The sequence below is a fragment of the Pituophis catenifer genome, unplaced genomic scaffold (assembly GCF_029215685.1).
Source record: "Pituophis catenifer annectens isolate HBS135680 unplaced genomic scaffold, rPitCat1.0.hap2 SCAF_2, whole genome shotgun sequence".
In the NCBI taxonomy this organism is placed as follows: domain Eukaryota; kingdom Metazoa; phylum Chordata; class Lepidosauria; order Squamata; family Colubridae; genus Pituophis; species Pituophis catenifer.
The window spans coordinates 76,032,301-76,046,096 of NW_027256882.1; the positions used below are offsets into that span (position 1 = coordinate 76,032,301).

At 38.1% G+C, this 13,796-nt stretch overlaps 1 protein-coding gene across 1 annotated transcript in view; it reads left to right on the top strand.

Moving 5' to 3' along the window:
* Positions 1 to 11,518, top strand: part of SUSD3 (sushi domain containing 3) — a 51,807-nt gene extending 40,289 nt beyond the window's left edge. The window contains exon 6 of the mRNA XM_070933651.1: positions 11,243 to 11,518. Coding sequence (XP_070789752.1) covers positions 11,243 to 11,459 — 217 coding nt within the window. The 3' untranslated portion in view covers positions 11,460 to 11,518. The remainder of the gene's footprint in view (positions 1 to 11,242) is intronic.
* The last annotated feature ends 2,278 nt before the right edge of the window (positions 11,519 to 13,796 follow it).

Below are 13,796 nucleotides of genomic sequence, written 5' to 3' on the forward strand. Positions count from 1 at the left end.
AGCGGTCGACCCCGAGGTGCCTTGTTTTTGGGGTGCCACAAGGGTCGATCCTCTCGCCCCTCCTGTTCAACATTTATGTGAAGCCGCTGGGTGAGATCATCCGTGGTTTTGGGGTGGAGTTCCATCAGTACGCTGATGATACTCAGCTGTACATCTCCACCCCAGACAATCCCAACGATGCCTTGGAAGTGATGTCCCAGTGTTTGGAAGCCGTGCGGGTCTGGATGGGGAGAAACAGGCTCCAACTCAACCCTTCCAAGACCGAGATAAAGGAGAGAGAGGAACAAAGAGGGAGTTCAGAGAAGGGTGTGGAATAGACGATTTCTAGAAGCAATTAACTCTAATGGAGCTCACACAGAGTTCAACTATATAGGCAGAAAAAGCAAAGTAAAAACTAAACACACCAGAAGACTTTGTGCCAAGGTGGGTGAGCAGTTCAATGTAAGGCCAAAAGAGTCTGAGGCATGCCAGCAAGCAAATAAGTCAGTAGCTTTTCAATTCAGCATTAATGACTCTTGCCATAGTAGAAAGGACAGAAGGCTTAAAGATGTGATGTTAAAACTTTGTCCACAGCAAAGAAGACAGAGGGTGTAAAGAGACAGCATTTATACATGCCCACTTGTTCGTACAGACATCACTTGTTCAGGGAAAGGCAGTACAACAGGAGATTTCTGGAGACAAAGGAAGATGAGCATTTTGGGGCAGAAGAGTAAGTCAAGTCAATCTTTCCTGGAGATGTTGGGCTGGTTGAGCTTTCTTGCTAGGATAAGGAGTTACCCAAGAAAGTGGATGGCACACCTAGCAATACAAAGGACAATAGAAAGTGTGCTGTCTTCTCTCAACACTGTTCAGGAATATCAGTTTTAAAGAGGGGACTGAAACAAAAAGATCATTAGCTTAGGAATGACTATCTTCAGAGAAATAGATGGGCGGTAAAGAAGAGTGATAGGAACTATTGTTAACAAAGAGAATCAAAATGCAATTGCTGGGTAGTGGTATTGGGTTTGCTTAATCCTTTTTATTTTCAGGATTGACATAGAGGAAGATAGTCTGACAGAACCTTCTTGCAGGATTATCTGGGATGAGTTTGAACCTGCCCATTTTAAGGACTGATGTACAGTCACTTGTGGTTTAGAACTTGATTCTTATAAAGTGGTGAAAGACTCCAGGGAGGTGTTGGGAGCTTAACCAGGATGATTGTGTACGCATCTTCAGGATGGAGGTAGTATTATTGACCTGGAAGGAGAGGATAATGCATCCCCTCTTCAAGAAACCACTGGTCCACCTAGCAGGTCTAGATAAGTGGCAAATGGTCTCCAACCTTCCCTTTTTTCCTGGAACTCCTGAAATGATGATTGGTCAATGGAACTGAAGCAAGCAATGATTGAGAGTCCAGGGCATGAAGGGTTGAAGACACCAATTCTCATTCCCCAACAAAGACTTCTTTCCTCATACAGATAACCTCTTCTGTCACCACCAAACAGCACCTGGCAGAGAAGGATGGGACAAATCTTATCAAAGATCTAAACTGACCTCCTGAAAGAGGACTTTGAACTTAGACCAAGGGTCACCTGTGGCTCAAGGGCTGCAGGATCATCACCCTGATAATTTCTTATATTTATGAAACATCATAATATATGTATAGTAGATGAAACCACCAAGCTATGCAGTAGGTGAGCTACAAGTGGGTTTCTGGTATGTAGATTTGCAAAATAAATGTTTGATTTTTTTTCTAAAACTCTGTATTCATTAAAAAAAAGCTAAAGAATTTTGATAAAGGTTGTTGCTAAGTTTATCTAGCTGAAATTGTAATAGGAAAATGTCACTGGTTAGGTAATCTAATTGCTGGTTGAACTGCAAAACGCCGATGGGTTTCATTAACTATGAGAGACTGTCTTCTGAGGATTGGTTGCACAGCTGCTATGTACCAATAGCAAAGAAAACTATTTTGGTTGGTTGGTTGGTTGGTAAGAGCTACTGTTTGGAGTGCTCCAGCCTAAGTATTTGCAGGTTATTTTTAGATGTTGCTATCTCTGAAAGACTGAGATATATATTATGGGAGTTTAAAAGGTTAAATCAAGATGCTTTTAGCTGAGGGTTGTAGTGAGGGAAAGTAGAGGATTTAATGAAAAGAAACACATTGAGCCTCCAGGAAAATTGGCATTGGGAAGAAAAAGAATAAACATTTGAAATGAAATGGGTTATTGCCTGTGGGAGCTTACAAATAAAAAAAGCAATCCAAAGTTCAAATCTTGACTAGTTAACTTGGAAATAAAACCACTAAATTCAGTGGGTTTTCTATTTGAGTAGACTTATCTAGGGCTTTAAACACCTGTGAAGATGCTACTGTATATTTTTTTTCTTCTATAAATTAACTTAACAATATACCTGGAAAAGGAAGTGCTGCATCAAAATGAGTGAAATTGCTTTAATATGTTTATTTTGCAGTAAAGACCTAAAGCATACAGGAAAGTGGAGATGATACATAATCACCAGGCTTCAGTAAACAAAAATTTAAGTTACAATAGATGTTTTATTGATAAAAGCAACCACAAAATCTAATAACTGCATATTTGAATAAGTGCCATTTGATGTCACAAAACTAGCTGTTCTGTTCAAAAAAAAACAAAAAAACAAAAAACCTGCTTCTGTTATCTCACTTTGTCAGTGAGATATCCATGCCATTTTTCTAAACTAGTGTTTCTCAATCGTGACAACTTTAAGATGTAGGGACTTCAACTTCCAGACTTCAACTCCTAAGCATGCTGGCTGGGAAACTGTGGGAGTTGAAGTCCCTGTATCTTAAAATTGTCAAGGTTGAGCAAGACTGACCTAATGTCACAGACCATTAGAACATTCTACATTCAAGGCAAGGCTCTGCTAATTCTAAAATCCTGCTTATATAGTTGTCAGAGTCCTACAGCTGATTTCCAAAACAGTCTTTCTTTCCTGCTGTTCATCCCACCCTGGAATCGGTTTATTGTCTCTATATTTGAAAGCTTTATTGTATCCTAATGACTAAGAGAAATTCTATAACTATGCTGAGCAGTCCTTTTAAGCATAATGTCATTTCAGAATTAGCATATAGAATTGCAACCATTGACACATTTCTGCTGATTTTTCTGATCTTTTAAAACGCATTTAAATTACTATTCATCACCACATCTTGAGGCATCAAACACCACAAGTTTTTCCCTCCCATCCCCTTCCTTTTCCACATCTTCAGTCATTCATTTATTTAACTTACATACAATTTTTGAAGGAATACATGTAATACAGTTTTTAAAATAATAAAAGGAAAACAGCAATAGTAACTTAATTAACAGCAATATGTTGCAACTAATTATGCCACATATAAAAGAGATACCACAAACAAATCAACCTCCCCCAGGCCTGCTGGAAACTGTGGAGGAATTGTGGAGTTCGAAAGAATGTTGATCTAGATAGAAGAGCTGATATACAAGGATCTATAAGCAGTTTTACTAATGGGCTTTGGAACTGGATGGCTGCCAGATCTTATTGGATTTATAGATTTAATCTATCTGTTCCCAATCTGGTGACCTCCAGACTTTTTAAGCACGACTTTCATCATTCCCCCTCAATGTGACTATCACTAATAATAAACAGTATTTAGGATGCATATTATTGGGGCTACTTAGATTTATTACATGGTGATCCTTTTAAGATAGGATAAACTTTTCATTTTAAATATGTAGGATTTTTTTTCCAGATGCTGAAATCTACGTGGGCAATAACCAGGCCTGAAAACATTAGCCCCTTTTTGCATTTTTATGGGTTGTTGGGAAACTGGGATGGAAAATAATCTCACATGTAAATGACATATTTATTCTGTATTTTTGTGAGACTAAAAAGTACAAAAATCACAAAATTGTTGGTTTTGTCACCCAATTTCAGTGGCATAATTGGGAAATAATCTGATGGTTGCAGAAGTTAGGCTGGAGGGATCAACCCTGCTTTATCAGCTCTATGTAGGCTTTGGGGTTTTCATATATAGGAATGGAGGACACATTAAACATAATCTTAATGAATCATTCCCCTGTATTATATTCAAGTAGTTGGAATTCTAATCAAAAACATTAATGAGAAAGGTAAACAATAAGATATCTACTCTGGTATACCCTCTGTTTTCTAATATAAAGCAATTCTTTCTTTTCCCTTTTGTTTTCTGTGCTCCGGCATTTGTTAAGCCTCAATCTTACTTTTACGAACTAGCAACTTGTTTTTCCCCCCCTCTAAATCCTCAATTAACACTTCTTTTTCAGGTTTTAGGACAAATTTCTGTCATTTGTCCATTTAAAACTCCTTTCAGCACCTCTTCCTGTGGATAGAAATAGTCTTGAGGCCATAGAGAGCTCAGGGGAGGGAGAAAAATATTTGTTTGAAAGACCAGAAAGTATTAACAATACTTGATTAGTTGGAGCAGCAGAATGGATCGATATAATGGAGCTTTCTGTGTTTGTATGACTTCAGTATCCAAGTAAATCGATAGGACAGTGGTCCCCAAACTTTTGGGCACCAGGGACCGGTTCCGTGGAGACGTTTTTCTGCGGACTGGAGGGGGACATTTCTTCCGGCAGCCTGCAGATAGGGCTTCACTTGTTTGTGCAGCCCGGTTTCTGGCATGCCGTGTCCTGGTGCTGGTCCATGGACTGGGGGGGGGGTTGGGGACCCCAGAGATAGGAAACTTAGATAAATCATAGAATTGATATATCACACTTCTATCCCTTTAGTGCTTTTTTCATGTTTGTTATTGTTGTTACTACTAGTAGTAGCAGTAGTTGCATTTTTTATTAAGGGAGGCTGTCCAACTCCAATATGCCTCTGGACCAGAGGTGAAATCCAGCAGGTTCTGGAGAACCGGTAGCGGAAATTTTGAGCAGTTCGGAGAACCAGCAAATATCACTTCTGGCTGGCCCCAGAGTGAGGTGGAATGGAGATTTTGCAGTATCCTTCCCCTGCCACGCCCACCAAGCCACGCCCACCAAGCCATGCCCACAGAACTGGTAGTAAAAAAATTTGGATTTCACCACTGCTCTGGACAATTTACAGAAAAAAACAATAGAGAAAACTGAAGCCTCCAGATGATTACGTTACAGTTTTGCATCATACCAATTGTTAGTGAGGGGAATGTATGTTTCAAAACACCAGGAGAATGAAGAAAGGAAGTCCTTCTTGGTTCATGTACAACCAGTGTGGAATATGACAGAGTTGAAAGTAAATAAATTATATTAAATAAAATAAATAAATAGCAAAGCTCTATGCCTGTTTCTAAAATGAGCAGAAAAATATACAGGCAGAAGGATTATATAATATGGAGACCACTTTATTAGGACCAGAGGTGATATTCAGCAGGTTCTGACCAGTTCTGAAGAATCGGTAGCAGAAATTTTGAGTAGTTCGCAGAACCGGTAAATACCACCTCTGACTGGCCCTGCCCCCATCTATTCTCTGCCTCCCAAGTCCCAGGAAATGGGGATTTTGCAGTAACCTTCCCCTGGAGTGGAGAGGGAATGAAGATTTTACATTCCCTCCCCACGTCCACCAAGCCACACCCACCAAGCCATGCCAAACCCACCAAGCCATGCCCACAGAACCGGGAATGGAGATTTTACATTCCCCTGCCATGCCCACCAATTCACACCCACCAAGCCATGCCACACTCACCAAGCCATGCCCACAGAACCGCTAGTAAAATGTTTTGAATCCCACCGATTAGGATTTATTTTAATTACACTTTATATGCCCCCTTGTCTTTTTTGGATATAGAGTAGCATAAAACTATTTTGAATTAAAGGATAGATAAATCAGTGGTTTTCAGGTTGTTGTGCAATTATTCGTTTGAGTCTAAATAATTTCCTTTTGGTGGAGACAACGAAGTCAAACAATATTTAAAGCAATGTAATTCTGTTTTCTTTATATAGTATTATGCTGTTGCAAACATGGTGTTCCCTTGTGCATGATTTTCTCATAAAGAATCTATTACTGCCACTAAAATGTATATTTTGGTACAAGAATTTTTGTTCCACTCCCTTTTGGAGGAAATTTATTTGCAAAGCCATTTTTAACATCTGTCAGAAAATATGTGACCACACTTATAATGTCTTAACTGTGCAAGCATCTTTTTATTGCTAGTGCTATTAACATTATTATCCCTTCTGGCAAAAAGCAATAATAACAAAGGAAAATTAAGGGAATTTTTCTGAATGCCATTGGTGCTTACTGTATTATTTTTTTTCTTTTTTCTTTTTTTTTAAAAAGCAATGCAAAATAAGACTAAAACTACAGACACCAATCAAACTGTCAAAATATACTGCTGATTCTACAAGTGAAATCTGCATGTAAATACAGTTATTCATACACATTTGTAGGAATAAAAATGCATATTTATGCACATGCCCATCCTGTTGTCATATCATGTATACCTTTGATACACTCCTTATAAACTAAAATACCTCAGAATTTAAAAGTACAAAGAAGTCATCCCTCCATTGAAATGATAGCACTTGTATACTGTACTTTCAAATTTACATACCTCACAGATGCTTCCAAAAACTGGGCTGCTAGAACCCATAGTCATTCCTTGATTGCTGTAAACTAAATAAAAAGCAAAAATTTAATTAATTGCTGATCTAATGCATCTCAATGTATTCTTCCAAACAATGAATGTGATATAATCGAATGAGCAGTGTTGGTAACTCCACTTTCTCGAATTTTTGTAGCTAAGAATTAGGCTTAACTATATTTCTCAACACTGTTGATTTATGCATCAGTTTTTCTACTAAGATTAAATTATCCACGTTATGATTATTTTGTCACTTCTGTCAAAGTCCTACCAACATCAGGGTCGTTCTTTCCAGTTTCACAAAATCTGTGACTGAGTTGCCATCTGCAAGAGAATAATGAAGCTTTAAGGAAAATAATTATGAAAATAAAGCCAAAGTGAGTTGAAATATTCATAAAATGTACCACCCCCAAAAAACTGATGTATGATCAAATTCCCATTAGACTTGTTTCCACAAGTCTTCTATTCCAGGTAACATAGACAGCTAGTTTGGTCTGGTGGTTAAGACAGCACTTAGAAACCAGGTGAGTTCTAATCCCACTTTAGGCATAAAAACCAGCTGAATGACTTTGGGCCAGTCCAGAGGTGGTATTCAGCTGATTCGGACCGGTTCACGCAAACCAGTAGTGCCGACTATCAATTGGCCCACGCCCCCGCTCTATCCTGTCCTTTATTTCCTGCTTTGTAGCTCATATCAATCATGCGGCACAGCTGATTTCCCCCCCCTCGCTATTCTACTTACCATTGCTGACTTGGAAGGTAAGCTGAGCTTCTAAATGCTCCATTTTCAGTGCTGCGCACAAGCGCCTTAGCACACACTCACCGAACCAGTTGTTAAATGAGCAGCATCCCACCACTGGGCCAGTCAGTCTCTCTCAACACAGCTCATCTCACAGGATTGTTGTGGTAGGAAAATAAAAGGAAGGAGCATTGCCACCTTGAATTATTTACACAAATAATAACGGTGGGTGAAAATAATCTATATTTAATCTAATCATTAATACTCTTTTAACATCTGTCATGAGTATCTGGTGATCCAGAATCACTAATGTGAGAGGAAAATGAGAGGAAAAAATTCACTCATAGTATAGTAATTATTTGATCATTTAATTGATCAAATTATTAGTGATATTCTGATAGAAATGATTTGTTCAGGAGATTTCTTTGGAATTCTATAAATGTGGGATGTGAAAACTCTTCAGTAATTGTTGCCATTAAAAACATTGTGATTGATGTTTTAATAGCATTCCTAGAGATAATTGATTTTTCCCAGTCTCCACTCTGTTCACAATTATGGTTTGTTCTTATAAAAATCAAAACTGAGTCAAGATAATTTGATTTAGACAAATGGAGTTCTATTGAGATTTTAAGGTACAGATTTTAATGACATTTAATGTCTACCGGTGTTTTGAGCATAACGTGTAATTATTTCAATAATTTCTTTTGTTTTACCCTAGCAAAAGTATTCTACCTGCTGTTTCTTTGACATAAAACTTCAAAGAATATTCTAGAGAAGTGTCTTTCAGACTTGGCAACCTAATCAGTGGTGGGTTCCTCCCGGTTCGGTCTGGTTCGGCCGAAGCCGGTAGCGGTGACGATATGACATCACCGAACCGGTTCTCCCCCCCGCCCTCCCCCCACGTTATTCTTACCTTTTATTTGGTCCCACCCCCAATCTATTGCTGCCTCCTGAGTCCCAGCTGATGACTAGAGGGAAAAAAACTGTTTAAACTCTTGCCGTGGGGCTTCAAAGGGCCGTCCTACAGCTGATCAATGTTAAAAGCAAACAAATGACTCGGGTCGTAAGTGCGAGGACTTGGTCGTAAGTGCGAGGACCTTCCAGAAATGACTAACCAGCTAGCCACGCCCACCTAGTCACATGACCTCCAAGCCACACCCACAAAATAAGCCACACCCATAGAACCGGTGGTAAAAAAAATTAGAACCCACCCCTGAACCTAATGCTGGCTAAGGTGTTCTGGGAGTTGAAGTCTACACATCTGAAAGTTGCCAAGTTGGAAAAACAACTCTGCACAGTCAGTTACAGAAAGATAGAAGGTTCGGTGGCTGGAAACACCAAACATTTTTTAAATAATTTGTGTCTGAGGGAACTTTCTATTTGAATTACTATTGCCTTCTGACAGACCTTAAAATTGAAAATGATCTTCTATGCCTTCCAGAAGCTAGGAATCAAACACAGAGGTAGCTGACAACCTCACCTTTCCCTTCAAATTATATTGTACATTCTTTTCCTCTCTTGTTGCCCTTTCAGTTTCACTTCTGACTTTTATTACTTTGTGAAAATCCAATGCTCTATCCAATGTCATTAATCCATTAATACAACGTCAGAAGCACAAAGTATCATATTCAGTGAATTATTTCCTGTAATTGCTCTTGCATAGCTTCAACTCTCCCTAAGGCCATTGCAAAAGTGGTGTTTGAATGTCAGAAACAATAAATTAATAGAATTCCAAGGAATCCAAGTGAAGAAAGTGCCATAAAGAAGACTGTGTAGATGTGGATTATGCAAAAGTTTCTTTCCAGTAAAGGTCAGTGTGAAGACTGCAAAGCTGGTGTACAGTGTAGTTGGGAATAGACTTTCTAGTTTTTGATTCTTGGGTCATTGAATGGGAAAGTGGCAGAACTCCTACATGGAAACATCAAGGTGCTACGGAAGGGATGAGGGTGCTGCAGAGGGATGTGGGAGGCTGTGGGAAGGCCACACTGCAAGCTGTATGTGAGTCCAGACTAGGCTTTGGATGCCCAGCACAGGCTGGGTGCAAATCAGAGGGAGAGCTTGGCAGGCCCAGCACAGGCCATGCATGAATCTAGAGAAGTTGAGGGAGACCTTGGAAGGCCCAGGGCAGACTGCATGTGAGTTGGGGAGACCCTGGGCCAGTGGAGGTTGCGCACAGATGGGAGGATGCTACAGGTGGGAATGTCTTATCAGAGCAACTTCTGACCTTTCCTGCTGGCTTCCCCATCGACTTTGCTTGTGAGAAGCTAGCAAGGAAGATCACAAATGGTGATAATAGGCCATAGCTCTCTGAGATGTCGTACTTGCAAGATAGGCATCAAAGAACCTTTACTATCATCCCAGGGCTGAAGAAACCATCCATCAAGGAACTGAATGACTTCAGACCAGTTGCTCTAACATCTGTAGTGCGACCAGACCAGTCTTGAACTAAACACACTCAAAACCATAAAAATGATGGTAGGTTTTAGCAGAAACCCTCATATACTACTACCTTTTACAATACTAGACAACACAGTATCAACAGTAGAGACCTTCAAGTTTCTAGGTTCTATCATATCTCAAGATCTAAAATGGACAGCTAACATCAAAAATGTCATCAAAAAACCACAACAAAGAATGTTCTTTCTGTGCCAACTCAGAAAGCTCAGACTGCCCAAAGAGCTGCTGATCCAGTTCTACAGAGGAATTATTGAGTCTGTTATCTGCACCTTTATAACTGTCTGGTTTGGCTCTGCAGACAAACAAGACAGACACAGACTTCAACAGATAATTAGAATTGCAGAAAAAACCATTGCTACCAACCTACCTTCCACTGAGGACCTGTATACTGCACGAGTGAAAAAGAGGGCTGTGAAAATATCTACAGACCCCTCATATCCTGGACATAAATTGTTTCAACTTCTACCCTCACAACGACGAGGGTAGAGCATTGCACACCAGAACAACTAGACACAAGGACAGTTTTTTCCCATATGCCATCACTCTGCTAAACAACTAATTCCCTCAACACTGTCAAACTATTTATTAAGACTGTATTACTATTATTCTTCTCATCCTTCCTATTACCTATCTCCTTTGTACTTATGACTATAATGTTGCTTGTATCTTTACAATTTATAGTGTGCCATTTAGTTTCCTAGTATGATTTTGATTGCTTATTTAGTACCATATGACTATAAGTGTTGTATCTTATGATTCATGATGAATGTATGATGACTATGATCATGATTTATCACTTATATCTTTTATGTACACTAAGAGCTTATGCACCGAAGACAAATTCCTTGTGTGTCCAATCACACTTGGCCAATAAAGAATTCTATTCTTTTCATCCAGTAATACAGTTAAACAAGCGTATTTTATATATGTGTGTATATATATATATATAGATAGATAGATAGATAGATAGATAGAGAGAGAGAGAGAGAGAGAGAGGGAGGGAGGGAGGGAGGGAGGGAGGGAGGGAGGGAGGGAGATACAAAAATATTTATTGGTACAAATCAAGACATGTTTCATTATTAAACTAGTTAATATTTTAAAATTGTCAAACATGTCTTGGCGTTATGCCATTTCAGGGAATAAAGTTTATGATTTTAAGCACCTCTACATGCACATAATTACAATTGATTGTATTTCTCTATATTCTTTTATTGCTTTTTTTATCAAACAGTACACATCTGGCATTTAGGCTGGTTTAAATTAATGTAACTATTGTTGAATAGTTTTGTAACTATTCATGTTACAAAAGTATTAACTATGCATTTTACATTCTTACTTGTTGTGCTTTTAATTTCAGATGCCAAGCAAAATTGCAATTCTGTAGCTAAATTAAACCAAAGCTATTGGGTTTTTTTTTTCTCCTTCTAAATAAATAAAAAGAATGCCTCTTCTTTGTTTTCCAGCTTCAAAGAAGACTGGATTAGAGACATGGCACAAACACGCTGTTCTGGAGAATGTGACTTACAAAATAAATCTGCTGAAACCAGTAATGCACTTGGTAAACATTTGGTCCCTGGACATAATGGTGGTGTACAGAGCATCCATACAGTTCATGCGGTAGATGTCTACGGGCAGGATAAGGATATCCTTGGAAAACTGCATACTCACTTACCTGGATAAATAGCCTCAATTGTTAAAAGTTGTCCCGGACCAAAGAAAATTGTGAATACACATGCTTACTGAACGTGCCTTAAAAACAACATTAAAATAAATGTCTGTCCCTTATGTATCTATTGCGGTAAATGTCTGACTATAGCTATAATTTAGCAAATTGCCCAAAATATGGAAAACTAAATTCAGCTTCACAAAAAAGAAAAAGAAAATGCATTTTTGATACTTACTAGAGAAGTGCATGCTTAAAAAACAATTAGGAAGAAATTACTTGGGATTTGCGCAAGCACACTTCCTTTCATTAAAGAAGCACAACTTTACTCCGTGTGAGCTTCAGTAAAAGGTGCTGCTGCTTTAATGAATGGGGGAGAGGTTGTACTCTGTTCCAAGGCATTTTGGAATTATTTTTGATGTTTGTGCACACCTACGATTTAATATCAAGCTATCATTTCTACACTTTGCTTAAAAAATTAAAAAGGGATGACATCAAGAAAGGAATTGTATATTGTTTTAAAATGTGCTTCAATGTTGGCTCTTAAAAGTTTGTATCTTTTCTGCATGTGACCATCCTGATGATAATGAGGATGAATTCTAACTGCAAATTTAGTTTATCTTCTCTTTTTTATATATATATATATATATATATATATATATATACCGGTATATTAAAAAAGAAAAATGTATTTTTGCACAAGAAGAAATTAAAATAAATATATATTTTAATGAGAAATTGGTCAAGCAAACATATTGCTTTGGTGTCCAGATTGTATTATAATCTTCCATTTCAGGTCCTATATCATGTGTCCTGACTATTTGAGCTGTGGTGGCGCAATGGTTAGAATGCAGTATTGCAGGCTAATTCTGCCAACTGCCAGCAGTTCGATCCTGACCGGCTGAAGGTTGATTCAGCCTTCCATCCTTCTGAGGTGGGTAAAATGAAGACCCAGATTGTTGGGGGCAATATGCTGACTCTGTAAACCGCTTAGGGCTGTAAAGCACTGTGAAGTGGTATATAAGTCTAAGTGCTATTGCTATTGCTATTGCTATTGCTATTGCTATTGTTAGGGGAACTTAAATACCACTTTTCCATTTACTGAATGTCACAGCAGCTAATGTAAAAATAAAGCAAAACTCTTTTGAAAACAAAAAATCAAGTTCAAGTGCAGCAACCTAATTTCAAAGCAAATAAGTAAAAAAAGCTGCCATATCAATCAACTGAAACTGAAATTACCCACTGGTGGCTTTAATAATAATAAAAAAATCATAGGGTGCCTAAAAGGGATAAAATCAAGGTTATGTGAAAAAGAGAGAATGGCTTATTTTTTAATAGCCATGCAATTATCCTTTGAAGCACAGCTTCTGGTGATTATCCTAATAGAGGAGCTGGTTTGTTCTTACAGGTATAAGAATAAAGATTGTTGAGAGAATAACAATTCTGAGATACCACCCTTTGATTCTTAAAAGTGTTCGGTGATAATGAATTCTAACAAGTCAACAATAAAAAAACAAAAAATGCAATAATGGACAATACAAAGAAAAAAATATGGCTAGGATGACAAAAAAGGATAGGAAAGGAAAGGAAAATCCATATAATCGCGGGTGGGCATTCACTACTTATTTATTAGATTTTTATCCTGCTCATATTATTTTATAAGTAACTCAAGGTAGTGAAAACACCTAATACTCCTTTCTCCACAGCAACTCTGTGAGGTGATTTGGGCTGAGAGAGAGTATGATTGGCTTAAAATCACCCAGCCTAAAATCACCTTCATGCCTAAAGCGGGACTAGAACTCACAGTCTTCTGGTTTCTAGGCCTGCACCTTAACCGCTACATGAAACTGACTCTCACTAATCATAATGCTAACTCATCTTCATGAAAGCCCTGGACCAAACGTTCTAGTAGCGGTATTATCCAAAGTCTCAATGTCATATGGAACAGGGTTTTTAGACTGTCCCATGGAACCCTAAGATCCTTCAAGAACTTGATGACTTCCATGAGAGTCTTAATGACAAAATGGAGAAATTCATTTAAAATCATAGTATCCTAGGACTGGAAGAACTTTGGATGTCTTTTAGTCTACCCCCTGTCCAAGGCTGGAATCCTTAATACCATCCAGGATAAATGATGATTAAATTTTAGCCTCCAAACTCTTCTCTACATTCTTTTGATGGCCTCAGCATTTTTTCTGTATCGTGTGTTAATTAACATATGATTTTGCAAATATTTTGGCAGCCTAATTGTAAGAAAAAAAACATACCCTAAATGTAGTAATAGAAGGAACAATCATAAAAGAAGTATCAAAGATCAAATATCTAGGAACAATGTTCACCAAAGATGTATAATG